Source organism: Lissotriton vulgaris, chromosome 10 (genome assembly GCF_964263255.1).
Source record: "Lissotriton vulgaris chromosome 10, aLisVul1.2, whole genome shotgun sequence".
NCBI lineage: Eukaryota > Metazoa > Chordata > Amphibia > Caudata > Salamandridae > Lissotriton > Lissotriton vulgaris.
The window spans coordinates 279,664,146-279,684,233 of record NC_141698.1 but is presented as its reverse complement, the minus strand read 5'-3'; the positions used below and the strand labels follow the sequence as shown (position 1 = coordinate 279,684,233).

Below are 20,088 nucleotides of genomic sequence, written 5' to 3'. Positions count from 1 at the left end.
CTCCGTCTCCCTCACAGGGCAGATCTCCTCTCTCAGTGGGAGGGGCAGGTTCTACACCCCCACCTCAAGACCTTACACCTTCATGCCTGGAGATTGAACGGGGCAACCTGATTTCTTATTCTCTCCCTCACGATGTGGTGGATGTCATTTTGTCAGCCAGGCGTGACTCCACTAAGTCCATCTATACTTATAGGTGGTCTAAGTTTGGTATTTGGTGCAGGGAGAAGTCCATAGACCCTTTGAGGGCCCATTTATCTGATATTCTCCAGTTTGCCCTTTCTCTGGCGCAGCAGGGGCTTGCTGTTGCCACAGTGAAGGGTTATCTGTCAGCGCTGTCGGCGTTTATTTGTTTGCCTGACCAGCTTTCTCTGTTTAAGTCTCCTATAGTTTTGAGGTTTTTGAAGGGCCTCATTAATAAATTCCCTCCTGTCCCTTTTATTGTGCCTCAGTGAGATTTGAATCTGGTTCTGACATTTTTAATGGGTGCTCCTTTTGAGCCTCTTCATAAATGTACCATGAGGCTCCTGACTTTCAAAACTGTTTTCCTCGTTGCAATAACCTCGGCAAGGAGGGTAAGTGAGCTTCAAGCTCTTAGTTCCAAGCCCCCATTCCTGTCCATTCATGCTGATCGAATGGTTCCAAGGACCAGGGCTGCTTTTCTGCCGAAGGTGGTGTCTTCTTTCCACCTTGGTCAATCCGTCACCCTCCCTTCCTTTTTTATCCTCCATCTCACCCTTCCAAGGAGGAGGAGAGGTTGCACCGTCTGGACCCCAAGAGGGCGGTGTCTTTTTATTTGGACAGAACTAGAGACTGTCGCATGGACGACCAGCTCTTTATTGGCTTTGCTGGCTGCAAGAAGGGAAGAGCGGTCCATAAGAGGACTTTGTCGAGATGGATCGTCCTCTGCATTAAGATCTGCTACTCTTTGGCCGGTAAGGAACCTCCAGAGGGCATAAGAGCTCATTCGACTAGGGCTAAGTCTTCGACCTCTGCATTGGCTAGAGGTGTGCCTGTAGAGGATATTTGTAGGGCCGCAACTTGGTCTTCCCTCCACACTTTCGCGAAGCACTACTGCTTGGATACCGAAGTGAGGAGGGATGGTCATTTTGCGCGCTCTGTTCTTCAGGATTTCCTGGTCTAGAAGAGTGGACACCCTCCTCCGGGAGTGGGGACTGCTGTGGGACTCTATTCACAAGGTGAGGAATCCACACGGCAGATGTATCTATCAGAAGAACAAGTTACTTACCTTCGGTAACGCTTTTTCTGGTAGATACAATATCTGCCTGTGGATTCCTCACTGACCCACCCGCCTCCCCGTTGTCCACTCTTCTTAGCCAGAGTATCTCTAATGGGTTGTTTTGTTGTAAAATGTTTTATTGCATTTACTTCACACTGTGTGTGTTACTTTGATTTCTATACTGTGTATATTGTGTACATTACTACTGTCATCGGTCCGTCCGTGTGCCTCGAAGGCACGGAAAAAAGGGCGGAACTGATGTCATCACGCCGGCGTGGGCCCATTGTAGGCGTCGGTGACGTCAGCGGAGTCGCGAGCGGAGCCGTGTCTCTGTGACGTCCGCGTCCACGTCGGCGCGAAGCTACAAAAAGAATTTCCGAATGTTGCTGACGCAAGGGGGATATTCACAAGGTGAGGAATCCACAGGCAGATATTGTATCTACCAGAAAAAGCGTTACCGAAGGTAAGTAACTTGTTCTATACCATCACATATACCCCTTGAACACCAAGTGAAAGGACACCACACAAGTTGTTATGAAAATAAAAGGATATTTGTTTATAACACAACAACCCTGGACTCTTTATGAAGACAGGGTGCTAACTTGTAAACTTGTGAATTTGTAGAGCGCGAATTGTTGCCCGGAGGCGTCCAAGCGCTAGGATAACCAGAGCCTGCTGAAGGTCGGGGGGGGGGGGGGGGGGGGGGGGTTAGGCAGTTAGTAAGCAGATGCAAACAAGAAGGTCTTTAATTGCTTGCGGAATTCAGTGAGGTTAGGGTTAGCTCTGAGATGGAGTGGCAGGGTGTTCCAGGTTTTGGACGCGTTGTATGTAAACGTCCTTCCGCCAGATCTGGATCTTTTTATTCTTGGCACCACTGCCGAGAAGGTCTGGCTGGAACGAAGACTTCGGTTTGGGGTGTAATGAGTAACCAGGTCACGTGTGATGCTGGGTCCTGTGTCCCAGAAGGCTTGATGGGCTATGCATAGTGTCTTGAACAAAACTATCTGCCGGATCGGAAGCCAGTGAAGGCTAATCAGTCCGGCCCTCACTGAGTGTCTGCGGGGGATTTTGAGGAGTAGGCGCGCTGCGCAGTTCTGTACAATCTGCAGCCTGCGTAGGGTGTATTCTGGGGCGCCGAGATAGAGTGCATTATTAAAAAAAAGGCGTGATGGAATAAGACCTTGAATGGCTACCTGTTTGGCTTCCATGGTAAGGAGGGGAATTATTTTATTTAACACCCTCATGATGCCAAAACAGGTGGCTGAAAGTTTTGTGGCTTGGACATTGAAAGATAGGGAATTGTCCAGCCACACTCCGAGGCTTTTGATGTTATTTTTGGGGGTTGGGGGGGGCCTAAACAAGGGGGCCACAGAGAGGGAGGGAGGGCCAGATCTGATGGGCCTAGGAGCATCAGCTCTATTTTGTCCCCGTTCAGCTTCAGGGATGATGACGACATCCAGTTCCTCACCTCCTCCAGGCATTCTCTAAGCCCGCCTGGTGCAGTTCGGTAAGCCTCCTGCGCCAGTGAGACCACTAGCTGCGAGTCGTCCGCATAGGAGATGATTTTAACTCCAAATGGGCGGACGACATCGGCCAGTGGTCTCATGTACAGATTGAAAAGTGCAGGGCTTAGAGAGGAGCCCTGGAGGACACGGATTCGCCATCAAAAACCCTAAATGATCTATTCTCCAAAAAAGATTTAAACCATGCCCAGGCCTTATCCTTAATCCCCGCACAGGACAGGCGGTTCAGTAAGGTGTCATGGCTGACCGTGTCGAAAGCCGCGATTAGATCAAGGAGGATCACTGCCACTGATCCTCCTTGATCCAAGATTTTTCTAGTTTCCTCTGTAACCATGAGGAGGGCGGTCTCAGTCCCGTGTTTTGGTCTGAAACCCGTCTGAGTGGGATCTAGTAAGTGATGATCTTCCAAAAAGTTCACCAACTGTTGGTTGATATATTTTTCCAGGAACTTGCTCACCCATGGGAGCAGGGAGATGGGGCGATAGTTGGCTAAGTCAGACGGGTCCAGATTGGGCTTCTTAATTAATGATCTGACCATGGCTTGCTTCCAGACAGTTGGCACAGTGCAGGAGGAGATGGCAGCGTTTAGTACCTCCCTAATGACGAGCAGGGTGATCCGGTATGCTGCCATTAAGATGTCAGGAGGGGCAGGGTCTTCTGGTGAGCCTGATTTGACACTGAGGGCTAGTGATTCCAGGGTGGGGAGATTCAGTGGGGGAAAGTTGGTTAGGCTGTGTCGAGCAGGGGGAGGGGACAGGGTTGGGGAGATGTAGGGTTGGATTGATGAATTCATTTTTGGGGAGGGAAATGCTGAATAGATCTTGTTTACTTTCTGAAAGAAAAACTCGGCGATATTATTGCACTGTGTGACAGATTTCTCGGTGTGCAACGCAGGGGGGGGGGTTAGTTAGTTTTTTAATGATCTGGAAGATCTCTCTGGGTTTAGATTTGGCCTGTAGAATTTTATCGGCGAAGTACATGGACTGGGCTGCTTTTATTTGAGTGTTATACTCGTTAATAGTTTCACGATAGCGGGTTTTGTTATCTACTGAGTTATCCAGACGCCAGCGTCTTTCCGCCCTTCTACAAAGACGCTTCTTGTCCCTAAGAGACTGCGTATACCACGGGGCAGTTTTATGGGGCCGCTTCAGTATAGTCTTGCTCATAGGGAGAGTGGTGTCAAGGGTATGATTGATCCAATTAACATAGGCCTGGTTTGCTAGGTCAGGATCCTCCTATTTCTCGGGTTGTTAGCTGGCAAGTTTAATGGACCAGTTGTCAACCTCGAGGCGCGACCAGGCTCGCCTGAGCTAAGCACAATACAAAACTCTTAAAGAAATACTGAAAGTCGCACAATTTACGCAAATGCCCGAGGGGCACGAAAAACCATATACTATGGAAGTGGAATGCGAATTACTAGCAGGTAAGTAACAGTTCTGAATCGCTAGGCCTACAATGCTGAACCCTTAGGAAGCAGGAGGCCTAGGGGCGCCGTGTGCAGAGTGGGAACTCTCACGCGCAATGCGGGACAAAGTCTATGGATGCTAGTAAATGCAAAGTTAGTGTTCTCGGGCGAACCCGACTAGGTAGGTCAAAAACGAAAGTGGATCTAGACACTTAGAGAGTTGTTCTACGCTGGAGCACCGTGATACTCGGTTTACCTAGCCCAGGGGCTGCGGCTGCATAGGGTTCAAGTGTCGTCGGGAATCCTCGTTGACGAACCAGGAGCCTGAAGTGGAAGTTGCTGGCAGGCGACCAGTGAAGATGTTCCGGGCTGATCCAGGGACGGATCAGTGAAGAAGAGTACCTGTAAGCAGAGGGGACCGAGTTCTGAATCACTAGCCAGTGATTAGGTGGGCACCAGGATGGCACCGGACAAGGTCACTCAGCCAGGTGAAGAGGTGACACTGGATTCTGCTGCTGCACGGACCAGGGGCGCTGATGTCGACCAGGCTGGAGGTCTGCGAGCTGTCCCACGTCGGATGTCTGCTGCTGGCGATGCTGGATCCGGTGAAGGAGGCAACAAGCCTTGGCTATGGCAAGCCCACGTGGGGACACAAAATGGCGTCTTGAGTGGACCAGGAGGGTCAGAGGAAGGTCCCCTTCAGGAGGAGACTAGGGCCAGTCTAGAGGAGCTAGACCAGCGGTGAAACAAACGTAGGACGTCGTCTGGAGGGTCACTAGCCAACGGGTAAGTGACCGGACAACGTGGCAAGCGACACAGAAGCAAAAGGGCCCCACGCAGATCTGGTGGATGCTGGGGGGCTGGACTTCGGTGCTCGTGCTGCTTGGGGTTGGGGCTTCTCTTACCCCCAATGCACCCACTCGAGGGTCCCTCGGCGGTCGTGCTGGGTCAGTGTCGTGCTGGTTCTGATGGTCACCGGGTCCTCTGGTCTCGTCGCACCCACAGTTCTCAGCTGTGCTGTAGAGGCAGGTAGAGGTCAGAGAGGGCAGGGAGTCCGGGTCTCGTCGTGCTGGTTGGTCTGGTTCCGGAGGAAGGACGTTCAGCAAACCGCAAGATACTTAGTTGGTACCTGCTGCTGCAGGGTGACTACTCCTTAGTCACAAGGGAGAAATCTTGAGTTCCTTTCGTAGAAAGTAGTTTCAGGATTCAAAGATGATCTAATTTGGAAGGGTCCCCGCTCCTACCTTTATTCTAAAGAAAGGGGCTGGCACGCGACTAGGTCCTGCCCATGGGTGGGACCAGGGAGGGGGTTGGTTACACCCCTCTCCCCTGTCCGGACTTTCCCCAGCTCAGGGGCTGGTGTGCCCCTGGAACTGGTTCAAACCGGCAGATGCATAGTGAGCACCGGGGTGCCACTTGCAGTCACCTTCCTCCTGAGCCCTGCCTACCTGGAATACACAAAACCCTGTCTGGGATGGTGCTAGCACCACCCCTGACAGGAAACCCTTTGTCCAAGCTCTCCTCACTGGAAGGACTCCCAGCAGCAGGAGGTCAGACTTGTGTCTGTGGTGGCAGCATCCATTTTGTGATGCTGAGGCTCGAGTTAACTTTAACCGGGGTTCACAGTTACATACATGTCGTGTCCCTGTAGAAGGGTGGAATGCTAACCCCGTCGCCAGAATTGGCGAGGGGTTAGTATTCCAATTCGTATGACACCTTACTCGACATGTTTTCATAAAGCGATACCAAAGATAGCAAATGACCGCGAGGATTATAATGCACTTAAGAGTATATGTTACGCGTTATCATAGAACAGCTATTAGGACTTGGTTCCGCAAGTTGCAGACGGGCTCAGCTCATGCCAGAGCACCATCTCACATAATTCCAAGCACTCTGCCTTCAGGATTGTTAAGGCCTGCCATAGGAGTGACTGATAGGAATACATGTGTCCATTTTAAGGTTAGATATAGGTATACTATATCTAAAGCAAAGGGTGATTACACCACCTTGCCCCAGCTGTCGTGCAGCCAGTTGTGTCAGATTTAGATGGCCAGCCAGGGGTGGCATAATACATGCTGCAGCCCCTGGTAGGCCCTGGGTACACCTATGCCCTGGGTACAGGGACTGATAAGGTGGCCCAGTACCAATTGGTATATGCACCTAAGGTACACGTGTCAATTTAGTGAGAGAACAGCTAGGCTGTGGGTCTGATTAGCAGGCCCACAGCCAGGGAAGTCGTAAACCAGTGAAGCAAAAAGCAAAAATCTGGGGTGATCATAGGATTGCAGACCCTACTCTCCTACAATACTCCTTGCCCGGGAATGGCCCAGACAGTGGTGGTTCACGGACCTGCTTCACCGGTCTCTCCTTCGTCACATACGGCTGCCGTCCAGGCCGGACCTTCTCATGAAGTTCGGGGGGCGGATGTTGCACCCCAACCTCTCGTCTTTGAGTTTGGCGGCATGGCTCCTGAGATAGTGCAATATGGCCATTTGAATCTGCCCGAAGATTGTATGGGCATACTGAAGGAGTCTAAGAGACCTTCCACTCGGACCTCCTATGCTTACAAGTGGAAGAGGTTCTGTATCTGGTGCAAGTCCAAGAACTATGACACGACGACGTGCAAGGAAGACGCCATCCTTCCTTACCTTTTACATTTGGCGCAGTCTGGACTTAATGTTCATTCCATTAAGGTTCATCTTGCTGCATTGACTGCGTACAGGAAATGCCCTTCACAGACTTCCTTCTTCCAGATCCCTGTGATCAAAGATTTTTTGGAAGGCTTGAAGAAAGTGTTCCCTCCTGTCAGGCTTTATTCGCCTTCATGGGAATTGAATGTGGTGCTGTCCAGATTGATGAAGGAGCCTTTTGAAGCTATTCATAAGGCTTTGTTGCAGCACCTGTCCTGGAAGGCAGCGTTCCTCGTGGCCATTACATCGGCCCGCAGGGTGAGTGAAATTCAGGCGTTGTGTTGCCAAGAACCTTATACTGTATTTCATGCTGCTAAGGTTGTTATGCGTACTCACCTTAAATTTCTTCCCAAGGTTATTTCTGATTTTCATGTCAACCAGACCATAACGTTGCCTACGTTTTTTCAGAATCCTTCATCTCCAGCGGAAAGGTCTCTACATTCCCTGGATGTTAGGAGGGTGTTGAAATTTTATCTGGATAAAACCAAAGATATTCGTAGGTCAGACCAATTATTTGTCAATTATGGATCAGTCAGGACGGGTCTTGCTACCTCGAAGCAGTCCATCTCTAGGTGGATTGTGTCCTGCATACATTTGTGTTACCAAAAAGCTAATAAGACCTTAAGCAGTAAACCTAAGGCTCATTCCACCAGGGGAAAAGCTGCCACGACAGCTTTACTCCGTAATGTTCCGATTGCAGAGATCTGCAAGGCGGGCACTTGGAAGTCAGTTCATACCTTTGCTAGGCATTACTGTCTGGACACGGATGCCAGGGCAGATGCTCAGGTTGGGCAGTCTTGGCTGCGGAATTTGTTTGCACAATAGTGGTGTTAATTTTCTTCTCTCCACCGCCGCTTTGGTGTGGGGATGGGCTTGCCATTCTATTCACTAGATTATGACTGTACACAGAGATCCCCTACTACAGAAGGAGTAGTTTCTGTCCTGTAACTCCAGTTCTGTAGTAGGGGTATCTCTGTTATAGTCATAAGCGCCAGCCCTCCTCCCCGGTGGAGAAAGATATTCATGTAAGGAATGCTACAGGTCTGGCGTGCTACGCCTTCAAAAAGAACTGAAAGTAAAAGGGACCTGCTGTGCATTCTGGGATACTGGGAGAAGTTCTGGAAAGTTCTCTTAAAGGCACAGTATCCTATTTAAGCCACATAATGGCAGCCTATGGGGCTTGTCTGTCCATGCCTTTCTCTCTATCATTCCAGAGTCTTTTACTGGTAGAGGCAAGTTTCTCTATGGAAGAAACTGGGCAGGCTGTGTTATGTGTGGTTTGGTTTGGTGGGATTTCATAGTTGAAGTACTAGACAGTGTAGCCTGTGGAGATAGGCTGCATTATTTGTCTTTAAATTCTCTCTTAAATGTCTTTGCAGTTCTGCATGATTTGACAACTTAAGAGATTATTTTTGATTGCCGGGGTCCACGCACATGGGCGGGACTATTCACTAGATTATGACTATAACAGAGATACCCCTACTACAGAACTGGAGTTACAAGACAGAAACTACTCCATATATACTTTAGGCTGGTACATGAAGGCACCGTACATGGAAAAACACTACTTGGCTCTTGGCCCTCGGAAAGGACCATATATGGCACAAATGGTTAGTACAAAGCTCTGCTTTAGTTATTATTGGGAAGGTCAGGAGGGGTGACTCCCTTTCGTCTCGGTGCTTTGGAGTGCAGGCACGGTGCCTTCAAGAATGCGCTTATCGCACCCAAAGCCAGATGCGACCTGGAGTCCAAGCACAGGGAGAGAATAGCGTGTATACAGCTGTCTCCAGCAAATCAACTAAGCTAAGGCCTGACAACCATTGGTAGGTAACACGTGATCACTGTTTGTGTCTAGTGCAGACAAATGAAGATGGCGGCTGTACAATTTCGGCCTTCACGATGCAAGCAGAACACACAAACAGCATGTACCCTTACTAAATACAAAAATAAGTTATAGATTAAGCACTATGCATACCTCTATACTCGAAATATATAGATACATCATGCTAACAAAATATATATATAATACCCATACCAATAAAATAAGGGAAATCAGCCTTTTACCCCTCAACAGCACAGTATCTTATGGTTGTGACTAAAAGCCAGACAGGCCTCCGAGTTCCAAAAAAGCAAGGGGGATGGCCCTTCGCCGCCTCTTCCTGCCAATGACTGGCTCGCCCTTCTCTAAAGGCCTTCTCTAGTGCCCTTCGCCGCCTCCAGCCTCGTGGAGATCCGGCAGAAGAGTGACAGGTGCAGGGAGCCTGGTGGATGGAGTCCGTGCCCCTAGTTCGCAACTCAAGATGAAGAGAGCGCATCATTGAAAGCAAACTGAGAGTACAGCAGGAGATAAGAGGAGCAATATAGATAAATTAACAGCAACAATAGTGAATAGACCTAACTCGAGACATTGCTAGGTGTTCCTGTAAGGGAGGGGAGGAAAGGTAGGGGTCACAAGTTTATTAAAAACACAGAACAAAAACATTTTGTGTGTCATTGGATATAAGCATGCTTAATAAAACAAATCTGAACCATATGCATCAATTTGTTGCCTCTTACCCTTTTTTACACTAGTTAATAACTTTGGATCTGAATGTGGAGAAGCTTGTTGTAGCCCTTTATCTAGGTCACCACAGTTTCAGCTAACTATTTTTTGATTGCTCATTTGTTCCCACTTGATAAACTTGTGGCTTATTTTTTCATCGCAATCTGCCCTTCCTTCAAGTCCTTTTGGATTTTCAGATCAGCCAGCTGATAGACATATCTTTGCTCTGTATATCTGTTATTTCTATTTTCTGCCTCTAGAAAATTATGTGCATTGTGCTCCTGGTTCTTATGATTCTAAGGAACCAGCAGTAGAAAATCACATTCTTAGGACTAAGGTATAAGGACATAAAATATGGATGTAAATAGAGTGAGTAATTTTTAATTTGTAACTAAAAATCTTCAAAAGCAATTTACTTGCTGTTTAAGCCTTTTACATATTTGCATGTATTTTTTTCTTAAAAAATGTCTTCTCTGTTATGGAAATATTTCTTTACTCTTTTGGCAGATCCTCAGCCTTCACAACAGCAGCAGCAACCACCACAGCCTCCTCAGACTGAAAGTCCTACACCCCCTCCTGCGACACCAGCCTCATCAGCAGCTCCATGAGGTCTGACTGAGGACTGAGGAGAACATTTTCTTTTAAAATGTAGTAACACACTTGAATTCCAATTTTTATGCCGCCTAATCCTGTTGAGAGACTCAACCTACACAAACAACTTGTAGTGAGGTGTGACTTTTAAAAGCAGCCTATGCTTTTGACTTTGATTTGGACCAGACATGTTTTAAGCATCTTTAGACTGGTGATTTCCAACTTGTCAACCACCCACCTCTGCTAGCATGGGTGTAATTTTTCTTGCATCTGCTTCCTTCGTATATTAATTTGAGCTTTGTGTTGAAGCAGAGCTCCAGCAAATGTTCTATAGCCTTAACATTTTTATTTCTAGTTCACCCAAACCTTTTAGTTATTCGTTTTGGAGAAGCCTGTTTTACTTCTTTCTCTGGACATTCATCCAATTTACAATGCGTACATACTGTTCCTTTCAATAGTTGATTTTGTATAAAATGATCAGATTTTGTAAGTAATTTAGAGGAACGGAGGACAGGAGAAAGGCTAATAATATGGTTTGTCATTTTTCAGAATGTATTAAATATCTTAATTGGGTGATTCTTGACATTGTAAATCCCTTAGCTAGTGTAAATCGTCAATAACCATTAACTGATTGTGCAGAAGAGACACTATCAAAAAATAACTGCATGTTTTGTTTGTTATGGTTTTTAATTGTATGTACATTTGTCAATGGCTCTGGAGGTTGAAAAATGTAGTGTGGAAGTCCACTAAGATATTTACTGCCACTCTTTTGTTATGTCATCTGTGGTTTTTTAAAAAAGAATTATACTTAAAACCTGCAAAAAAATTCTGCATAGCAGTAACATGTTGGCAACATGTTAGCTTGGGTGGGACGTTAAGATGTTTGTGTTAGCCTGAGAACTACCTCTTCTGGACAGCGAGGGCATGGGAAAGTACTGTCAAACTGCTACTTTTGTTTTTAAATTGAGGGTACTGTAGAGTGGTTTGCAGTTTCACTTTTTGCGAAGCATTACATTTAAGTATTGGAGCATTTGTGTCTCAGTGCTGTGCATGGGAGACCGATTTCTATTCCTTGATATTGTCGCTTAACAGTGGGATCGATATTGTTGGTTTCTGAAGCAGCAAAATAAGTGACCATCCCCTTCATTAAAAGCATTGTTTTGGATTATTTTGTCTGAAAGGGTTGTTAATCTATTCCTTTTTTGTATGGATTTTTTAAATATGTAATTCTTTCAAATAAGCATCATATTTAAAGAAATCTGTACACAGTCTTGGATACCTTGTCTTTTGTGACTAAAAAGGAATTGTCGACTGTCCCACACACAGATGTTTGTTTTTTGTGCTGCAGCTGTATACGTTTCATGTCTTTGTAGCATTTCTACCTCCAAACCCCTCTCCCCAGCTGCTTCTCTTGCATTTTCACAAGAAGTCCACAGTGCCTGTTGGAAGTGTTTCTTTGCCCCTATGTTGAACTAGTTGTTCCCATTGTGGTTGTCCATTCTTTAACCAAATACACTTCCATAGGAGTACCAAAATAGTTGTCCATCCAGTGGTTTCATCAGTACAGACATTCTTAGTTTAAATAGTTGTCTGTTAAATACCTGCTCGGGTTTTTAACTTGGTCTATGACGTCAATCATTTTTTTTTTACCCAGCAAGGTTTTTGTTACTGTACTGGTGAAGGGTATGCAAAATATTCTAACTTCATTGAGCTATTTTTTATATGTAAATGATAAACATTCAGTGTTTTCACTTTTCAGTTTTTCAGCAGCACATTATAAGTACATGGTCAAGTTTATTCCAGCTACACAACCACCCAGTTTTGTGAAATAAAAAAATGGATTTTTGTATTAAACAATTGTTGTCTTCATTTCCAAAGTGTAACTCGATATTAGACAACTTGCACTGCAGGTCGCACTGCTGCTGTTTTTTGTGTCGTTTCTAGGCCATCCAGTTAATAGCAATGTGGATTGCAGCCTGCATATATATTCCCCTAGGTGCTCAGATTCAGAAAGGTACAAATTGAGATCTTCATCCATATTATAAAAAATATTTCTGATGGATACTTCTAATCTTTGATTCCTCAACTTTAGAATATTCCCTGGCACCAGATTGGATTCAGAGAATTCTTCAGCAGCGTTCCAGAATGCCAGCAGGTTGTGCCCTGTGGCTCCATGGTGACTCTGTACTGCCCTGAAAGTGGCGGTGTGGAACCACATATAGGCGTCACCCCTGCACACTGACATCAGTTACCTTCTTTCCACACCCTTCGAAGTAGATCCATAGCTCTGCTCCCAACTTCGCCAGTCTTCTGTTGACCCCCCAGCCTCTAACAACAGTGTGCTTGGGAAATGTCTTCAAGAAGACGACTGGAGGAGGAGCTACGTCACCAACCAAGATGGCCGCATAGTCTCCCGGCTCCGCCGACCTCCGTCTTTCGGTGTGTTATCCTGTTGACTATCCTGATTTCCCGCACTGCATCCGTGTGTGTGATCTGACCTGCTTTCCGGTGGTGCAGTCCCGGAGTTTCTCTGCAGTCGTGGAGCGGAGATACGTCGATGGCTGTGTGAGGCCTAACCCAGCGGGGACGCTGGGGTCTCGAGTGCAAGCTCTGCCGGGTCCGAGTTGAACAATAACGGACTGCTGACTGTGGTAGGGTCCGCTCTCCGGAACTTTCGGACTTTTGATTGGTATGCTACTGCCAACTGCCTGGTGTTTCAATAGTAGGTGAGGAGACAAGTGACGCACGGTGATGTGTCGCGGGGGTCCCTGACCGGGGGTTCGGCAATCGCTCGTCGGTCCCCCTGGGTCGGTGCCTCGCTGCATATTATTGATTGCTAAACTTTGGCTTACTCCTGCTCCGTCTAATTTTACCCCGGAGAAGGCACCACTCCGTGGGGACTACCATGCTGGAGGAAGAAATGCAGCTAGCGGAGCAGGCTAGACCTGGCCCGTCATTGCGAACGGTGCTGGAGGCACTCATGGCACCCATTGTAGTTCGGACTTGCAGTTTGTTGTCTGCGACTGATGGCCTCACAGTTCTGAGAGCGGACCCTGACTTGATACCCACGCCCCGGCAATCAGCCTGCATTTTAATATCTTTCTCGGAGACTTGTCTTGACCCGGCGCTGGAAGCGGTGTTTGCTCCTACTATACTAGATCTACCTGACTGTACTGTGCCCGATCGCCCTATGGAGCCGTTGAAACCCCCGATTGTGTATCCCCTGGAACATTTGCAGGATATCCCCATTCTGGAATTGTCTACTTCTTATCCTTTGCTGTTTTGGTCCTTGTTGACTCCCCTCCCCTGTCGGTCTCTCAAGATGGCGGATGGGCTACAACTTGGCTTCGGAGACGGGGAGGGGCGCCTATTGTCACCAATCATCCATATTGAGAATTGCCGCACCTTTTTCAGCTTCGTGGACATGGCTTTCTTTAACCAATGACTTTAGTGCATTTGATAGACGGGGCCAGGGCTGAGATTGTTATTTGGGTCTCTCACTGTTGCATAAGTTTAACGGGACTGTGTCTTTTTTGATCTAACGGAGTCCGGGGCGGGGTTAGTCATGACGGGGGAAGGAGACCGGGAGTCCGTAGTAACATGCCCTCCTCCGATTTCCCTCACAAGTAGGGTCTTTTGCCTTTTCTTTCTCTCTCCCTTCTATATTTCGGGTTCTATTATTGGGCGACAGGCACGCTGCGAGGGGGGTGGCCGTAGTCATCAGCAGGGGTGCAGGGTGGGGGGGTGTGGGGATGGGTGTTCGTTTTTGTTTTTGTTCTATGGCCTCTTCTCTTCCTTCTCTTTTCTTGTTCTTTTTTCCTTTCTTTTTCGGGTTAGTGTAGTGGGTCCGGCTTTCTTGCATCCTGGTCTCTATACCTGCACTTTGGTGCTCTGGGGCGGTCAGTACTGATGGAGTCGGCGAACAAAATGTGCTAGTTTATCCTGATGACTCATGTCTCAACTTCGTTGACTCAGTGGATAGCGAGTTTCTTTAGAACACGTTGTTTCTCTGCTCGCCCTCCTCTGTGATCCGAGACACTGTGCGATACCCAACTCTTCTACTTATTATTTAAAAATGAAAACCTCCTATCCTGTGTCTAAATCGATTTATCTTCGCAACCGGTACGCTTTTGACTTGAGATCCTATGATTAGCGGCCAGCCCTGGGGGTTGTAGGCCCTTGTCTGTATTTGATTGCAAATGTTCAATAAAGGTTTTCAAAAAAAAAAAAAAGATGAAGACTGGAGATTACTGCTGCCCCCGGCCACCAACTATCGGCCCCGTCTGTGCACGCCAGAGTGACTGCATGACACCAGGTGGCTGGACTGCACGCAGATCCTGCACTAAGGAACCATTGGCTATGAAATTCGTGGGGCTCACATCAGCAACGGCAGGCGGGCCTGTGCTCGCTGCTTTCAACATGCTGCCCTGAGTGAGGGTGGGACAGCCACTGATTTGGTGAGTGAAGCGCTGCTGTTTAACACCGCAGGGGGCGAGACACTGCTGCCAGTCGCCTGAGGCCCCTGGACTGTGTGGGCGGGGATCTGGTGCCGCTGTGCCAGCCACAACAGGACCCGGGTGTGCCACTGTGCCTGAGCAACGGGAACCTGGCGACAAGCAAAAGAGTGGGGCGGAACAGGATCCTGCTGAGCCCACAATGAAAGACTTGATGGAAGCTATTCCAGGAGTTCGCACTTCCATCGGCACTCTTTCCTCTGAAGTGACGCAGATCAGGGCCGACCTCACAAAATATCGGGAAAACGGCAGAGCCATTGGAGTTCATGGATCGGCGACGGTTGTCATCGGCTGGCGGCGCTTTGGCGCAGGTCCACAGTCCTTCTGGATCTCGACCTACGACGCTGGTATTAGTTCATCCAACTCCATCACTGATGACGGTCGAAGTTGCATCTCCTCCTGCGTGTAGATGCCGTATGATGTCTGATGCGGTGTCAACTATTTAGACTGAGGGAAATGTGCAGTTTTTGAATCCTTCTCAGGAAGAGGTTGTAGAAAGATAGCCTGTGTCGGTTAAATCTGAAAAACGCAATAGTGTTTGATTCCTTACCTTAGAATATCCCCTGATCAGACTGGATCCAGAAAGTGTTCGAGGCATGTGGGCTGCTGAATTCATATCTGTGCATAGATCGCCGCCTAGTGTTGGGTCCGGATGATTGCACATTGTTGTCCTGGAAGAGTCTTCGAAGTATCACGAGATAGGTGGCTCCTCCCCTGGACTACAGTGCGCATGGGCATCGCCTCCATCCCCAGATTGTTTTTTTCCGCCATTGGGTTCGGATGTGTTTCCGTTCCCTCTGTCGGAATCGATAGTTGTTTAACTTTTCTAACTTGAGACCAAAAGGTCTTTAGGATTTGCGTCGGTATTGTCAATCGTTCGGGTTTGTTTATTCATCGGCTCCGAACACTTGCTGCCCTTCCGCGTGCTGTCGGTGCGGACGGGCCTACACGACGCTCCAGACTACTCAACATGGAACGAACTCCGTTTAAGAGGTGCCCGGTGTGCACCTCAAAGTATTCACACCTCGACGTGCACCCAGTGTGCAACAAATGTTTGTCGCCGGACCACGATGAGGCCAGGTGTATGGCCTGCTCCAAGTTCCGGTGCAAGAAGACTCTCAAGCTTCGTAGGGCCGCTAGACTCCAGGCCCAGTTATCGGCGCTCCCGCCGGACAACATCTTTGAGGAAGACGTTGATGACGACACCGTCCTACAAGTTTCAGACTCCAGCCCGGCGTCTGAGGATGACAACTACGACGCGGGGGACGAGGAATTTGAGGAAGTCGTCAGTGAGGTAGGGGACGACCACGGGGCCATTGCCACCGTGGAGGATAGCTCAGAGGAGGAGCGTCCTCAGACTGACTCAGGGGTCAATCCCCATTATACGGCCCAGGTCGAGGGATCGCCTTCGGGCCTTACCCAAGACCTTACTACTCGTCCCACGCCCCCGCCTCCGGGCCCGGCCACGGACATTGGTGATGCGCCACTCCCGGTACAGAAACCGAAAGTGAAGCCATCAGGGTCCACACCAGCGGTGTCGAAACCGAAAGTGAAAGTCGCACTGGTGAAACTAAAGGTTCCAAAGGCCTCAGCGCCTAAGACGTCCAAAATGGCCGCCGATATCAAGAGCCGTGCTAAGATGGCCGACCCGAAAACCCCGGTGTCGAAGCCGACGGCGAAGACGACCGACGCGGCCGCGTCGGCGTCAAAGAAGGTCGACGACCCGAAAAGAGCCTCGAAGACTCGTCAAGACTACCCCGAAGCTCTGGCTGCGCCGATTCCGGTCGACAAGGCCAAGGGTGGTGATGTGTCGGCTCCGAAGACCGTGCCTTTGATCGCCGACCCTACTCCGGACTCGGGGGAATCGTTCGAGCCGGTCCAGCCCTCAACGTCCTTGACCAAGAAGGTCACGGAGTCCCTTCAACGTATTCGGAAGGACACCTTGGCTCCCGGACCGAAAGATGTGGTGCCGAAGCCTCCACAGAAACCGGCAAAGGCGCAGACGCCAATCCATTTCACGCTGCCGCCGAAGACGACGCCGAAGGCTTTCGCTCCAAAACACGGGCTCGGGGCGCCCTCGAAGCTGGTGTCGGCGCCGAAAGCATCATTGGTGGTGTCGCAGCCTCGGCTCCAGCCACTCGCGGACGAGGAGCGTCGAGAGGTTATCATCGACGCCAACACAGGCAAACTCTCTCTCCTTAAAAGGAAGATCACCCCGGAGCCAGTGTTGGAACATTTTCGTATTCCACTCAAAAAGAAGTTAGACTCTGCGGGTACTTCTGCCCCTGTGGAGCCTGCATCTCCACAAAATTTAGAACTCTCACCAGCTCACTCTATCGCTGGGGAAGGCGACGGAGATGAGGAGGACGAGTACAATTATCCAGCGTACTCGGATCCGGAGGAGGTCAATGAACCTTGGTCTGCTGGAGGCGACCCTGAGGACCCTCAGTCAGGTCATGAACCACAACTTTTTGCAGCAAAAACTTCTCCAACAGAGGACTCAGCAGCCTTCAACGCTCTGATTGAGGGAGCTGCGGCTAACCATGATGTCGACCTCCATGCGGACCCAGTGGATGTCGATTTTCTGTTTGACACCTTCTCAGTGCCTGAAAAGACTGTCAAGACATTGCCTATGCTCAAGGGGGTGCTGAAGCACGCGCCTGAGGTTTTCAAGGATCCCACTCGGGCGCGGGTCATCAATCCTCGTATTGACAAAAAATACAAGGCAGCGCCCACTGATCCAACGTACATCAAGGGACACTTGCCACTGGACTCTTTGGTGGTATCCAACGCACGCAAGCGGGCAAACTCGCAAACCACGGGTGATGCTCTTCCTCCAGATAAAGAATCGAAGATCTTTGAAGCCTCAGGAAAACGTATTGCTGCACAGGCAGCTAATATTTGGAGCATTTCAAACACGCAGGCCCTACTTGCACGCTACGATAGGGCGCACTATGACACCCTAGAAACACTTCTGCAGCACTTACCTGATCAGTACAAAGAGGGTGCTGAAATGTTAATTCAGGAGGGGAAGCTAATCACCAACGCTTCCATTAAGTGTGCACTGGACGTGGCTGATACCGCCTCCAGGGCTATCAACACTAGTGTGTTACTGCGTAGACATGCATGGCTTAGAATATCAGGGTTTAAACCAGACATACAGACAACCATCTTAAATCAAACAGTTAATCCAGACCACCTGTTTGGCCCTGAAGTGGATGCAACCCTTGAAAAAATGAAGAAAGACACGGACACTGCTAAGTCTATGGGGGCCCTCCAATCCCAGCAGTTTCGGGGTGGTTCCTTTCGCCGCTCCAATAACAGAGGCACCTCAAGGGGTCAGGCATCACAATCCACGCAGTACTTTAAAAGCAACACCCAAACCTCATACACCAACAAGGGTAGAGGTGGCTACAGGGGCAACAACATCAAAGGCAGAGGACGTGGAAACAACAGCTCCAGGTCCTCCACCACCAACAAACAGTGACGCCTTGTCACTGCCCCCCGACCACACAACACCGGTCGGGGGGAGACTCCAGCAGTTCCTGCCCGCGTGGAAATCCATCACCACGGACAGGTGGGTCAAATCTCTTATCCAGTACGGTTACTGTCTGGAACTTACTTCCACTCCACCAAACATACCTCCAAGAAGCCGTCCTATGTCCAGCGAGCACTTGCACTTGTTGCAGCAGGAGGTCAAAGCCATGCTGGAAAAAGGGGCAATAGAGCTCGTGCCACTGCAAGAAAGGGGATCAGGAGTTTACTCTCTGTACTTTCTAATCCCCAAAAAGGACGGATCCCTCAGGCCCATCCTGGACCTCAGGCCCCTCAACTGGTACATTCTGTCAGAACACTTCCATATGCTCACGTTGCAGCAGGTTCCCCCTCTGCTTCGGCAGGGGGACTTCCTGACTACGCTAGATCTCAAGGATGCATACTTTCACATTCCCCTGCATCCTTCACACAGGACGTACCTCAGATTCACAATTCAAGACCAGCACTACCAGTTCAGGGTTCTGCCTTTCGGGGTCACCACAGCGCCAAGAGTTTTTACAAAGTGCCTGGCGACTGTGGCGGCGCATCTAAGACGCCAGAACATCCGCGTCTATCCTTATCTGGACGACTGGCTCATTCAGGCAAAGTCAGAACAGCAGTGCGCCGACCACGTGTCCCGTACCATTCATCTCCTGCACGATCTGGGATTCTCACTGAATTACCCAAAATACCATCTCCAACCCGCCCATATACAGCAGTATCTGGGCGCGACAATAGACACTCTGGCAGCCACTGCGCAGCCAAATTCAGTGAGAATCGCCAGTATCCAGACGCTGATCCAACGATTCAGACCTCAGCACTCGCTTCCAGCGAAGGTGTTCATGCAGTTGATAGGCATGATGGCCTCCTGCATCTCCATCGTCCCGCACGCGAGGTTACATATGCGTCCGCTTCAGGAGTGCCTAGCACGTCAGTGGACTCAGGCTCACGGGCAACTAACAGACCTAGTGTTGGTGAGCGGTCGAGCATACAACTCTCTGCATTGGTGGAATCCACAAAACCTTTGCAAGGGCCGACCGTTCCAAGAGCCTGTGCCACAGATTATCCTGACGACGGACGCTTCTCTCCAGGGATGGGGAGCGCATGTACTCCACTACACAGTGCAGGGACTATGGACACTACAGCAAAGGAAGATGCACATCAATGTACTGGAACTGATGGCGATCTTCATGGCCTTAAAGGCATTCAAAGTACATCTGTGCAACAAGGTCGTGTTGATCCAGACGGACAACATGACGGCCATGTACTACATTCAGAAGCAGGGAGGCACACACTCTCCGCAGCTGTCTCATCTGGCTCAGAGCATGTGGAAGTGGGCCATTCAGAGGAACATATTCCTCATGGCGGAGCATCTCCCAGGCAAGGACAATCATATGGCGGACCTGCTCAGCAGGCACAGCCACCAAATGCACGAGTGGGAGATACATCCATCAGTACTCCAACCGTACTTCCGAAGGTGGGGTCATCCAGAGATAGACCTGTTCGCCACAAGGGAGAACGCAAAATGCCAAAGCTTCGCCGCCAGGTTCCCACACCCGCAATCGCAGGGCAATGCGATATGGATGAACTGGTCAGGCAGATTTGCGTACGCTTTTCCCCCAGCACCTCTGATACCGCTGGTGGCGCGCAAGCTCAGGCAGCACTCGATGACTCTCCTCCTGGTTGCTCCAACGTGGGCTCGCCAACCATGGTACACCACGTTTCTGGAACTTTCCGTGGTACCGCATCAAAGGCTTCATCTCACACCCAGCCTTCTGACGCAGAGCCATGGCGACATTCAGCACCCAGATCCGCAACAGCTCAACCTGGCGATCTGGCTCCTGAAGTCCTAGAGTTTGGCTACCTCAATCTTCCCCCCGATTGCATGGACATCATTCGGGAGGCAAGGAAGCCCACTACTAGAGCATGTTATGCGGCTAAATGGAAACGGTTTGTCGTTTACTGTGTAAACCACGACATTGACCCGCTGGATGCTTCCATTCAGAACATCATTTGTTACCTGTTCCATCTGTACCAATGCAATTTGGCGTA

General features: G+C 49.3%; 1 protein-coding gene across 1 annotated transcript in view; it reads left to right on the top strand.

Annotated features, from left to right (window-relative positions):
* Positions 1-11,150, top strand: part of SMARCC1 (SWI/SNF related BAF chromatin remodeling complex subunit C1) — an 810,451-nt gene extending 799,301 nt beyond the window's left edge. Inside the window, exon 22 of the mRNA XM_086939759.1 lies at positions 9,905-11,150. Coding sequence (XP_086795885.1) covers positions 9,905-10,005 — 101 coding nt within the window. The 3' untranslated portion in view covers positions 10,006-11,150. The remainder of the gene's footprint in view (positions 1-9,904) is intronic.
* Positions 11,151-20,088: the final 8,938 nt, after the last annotated feature.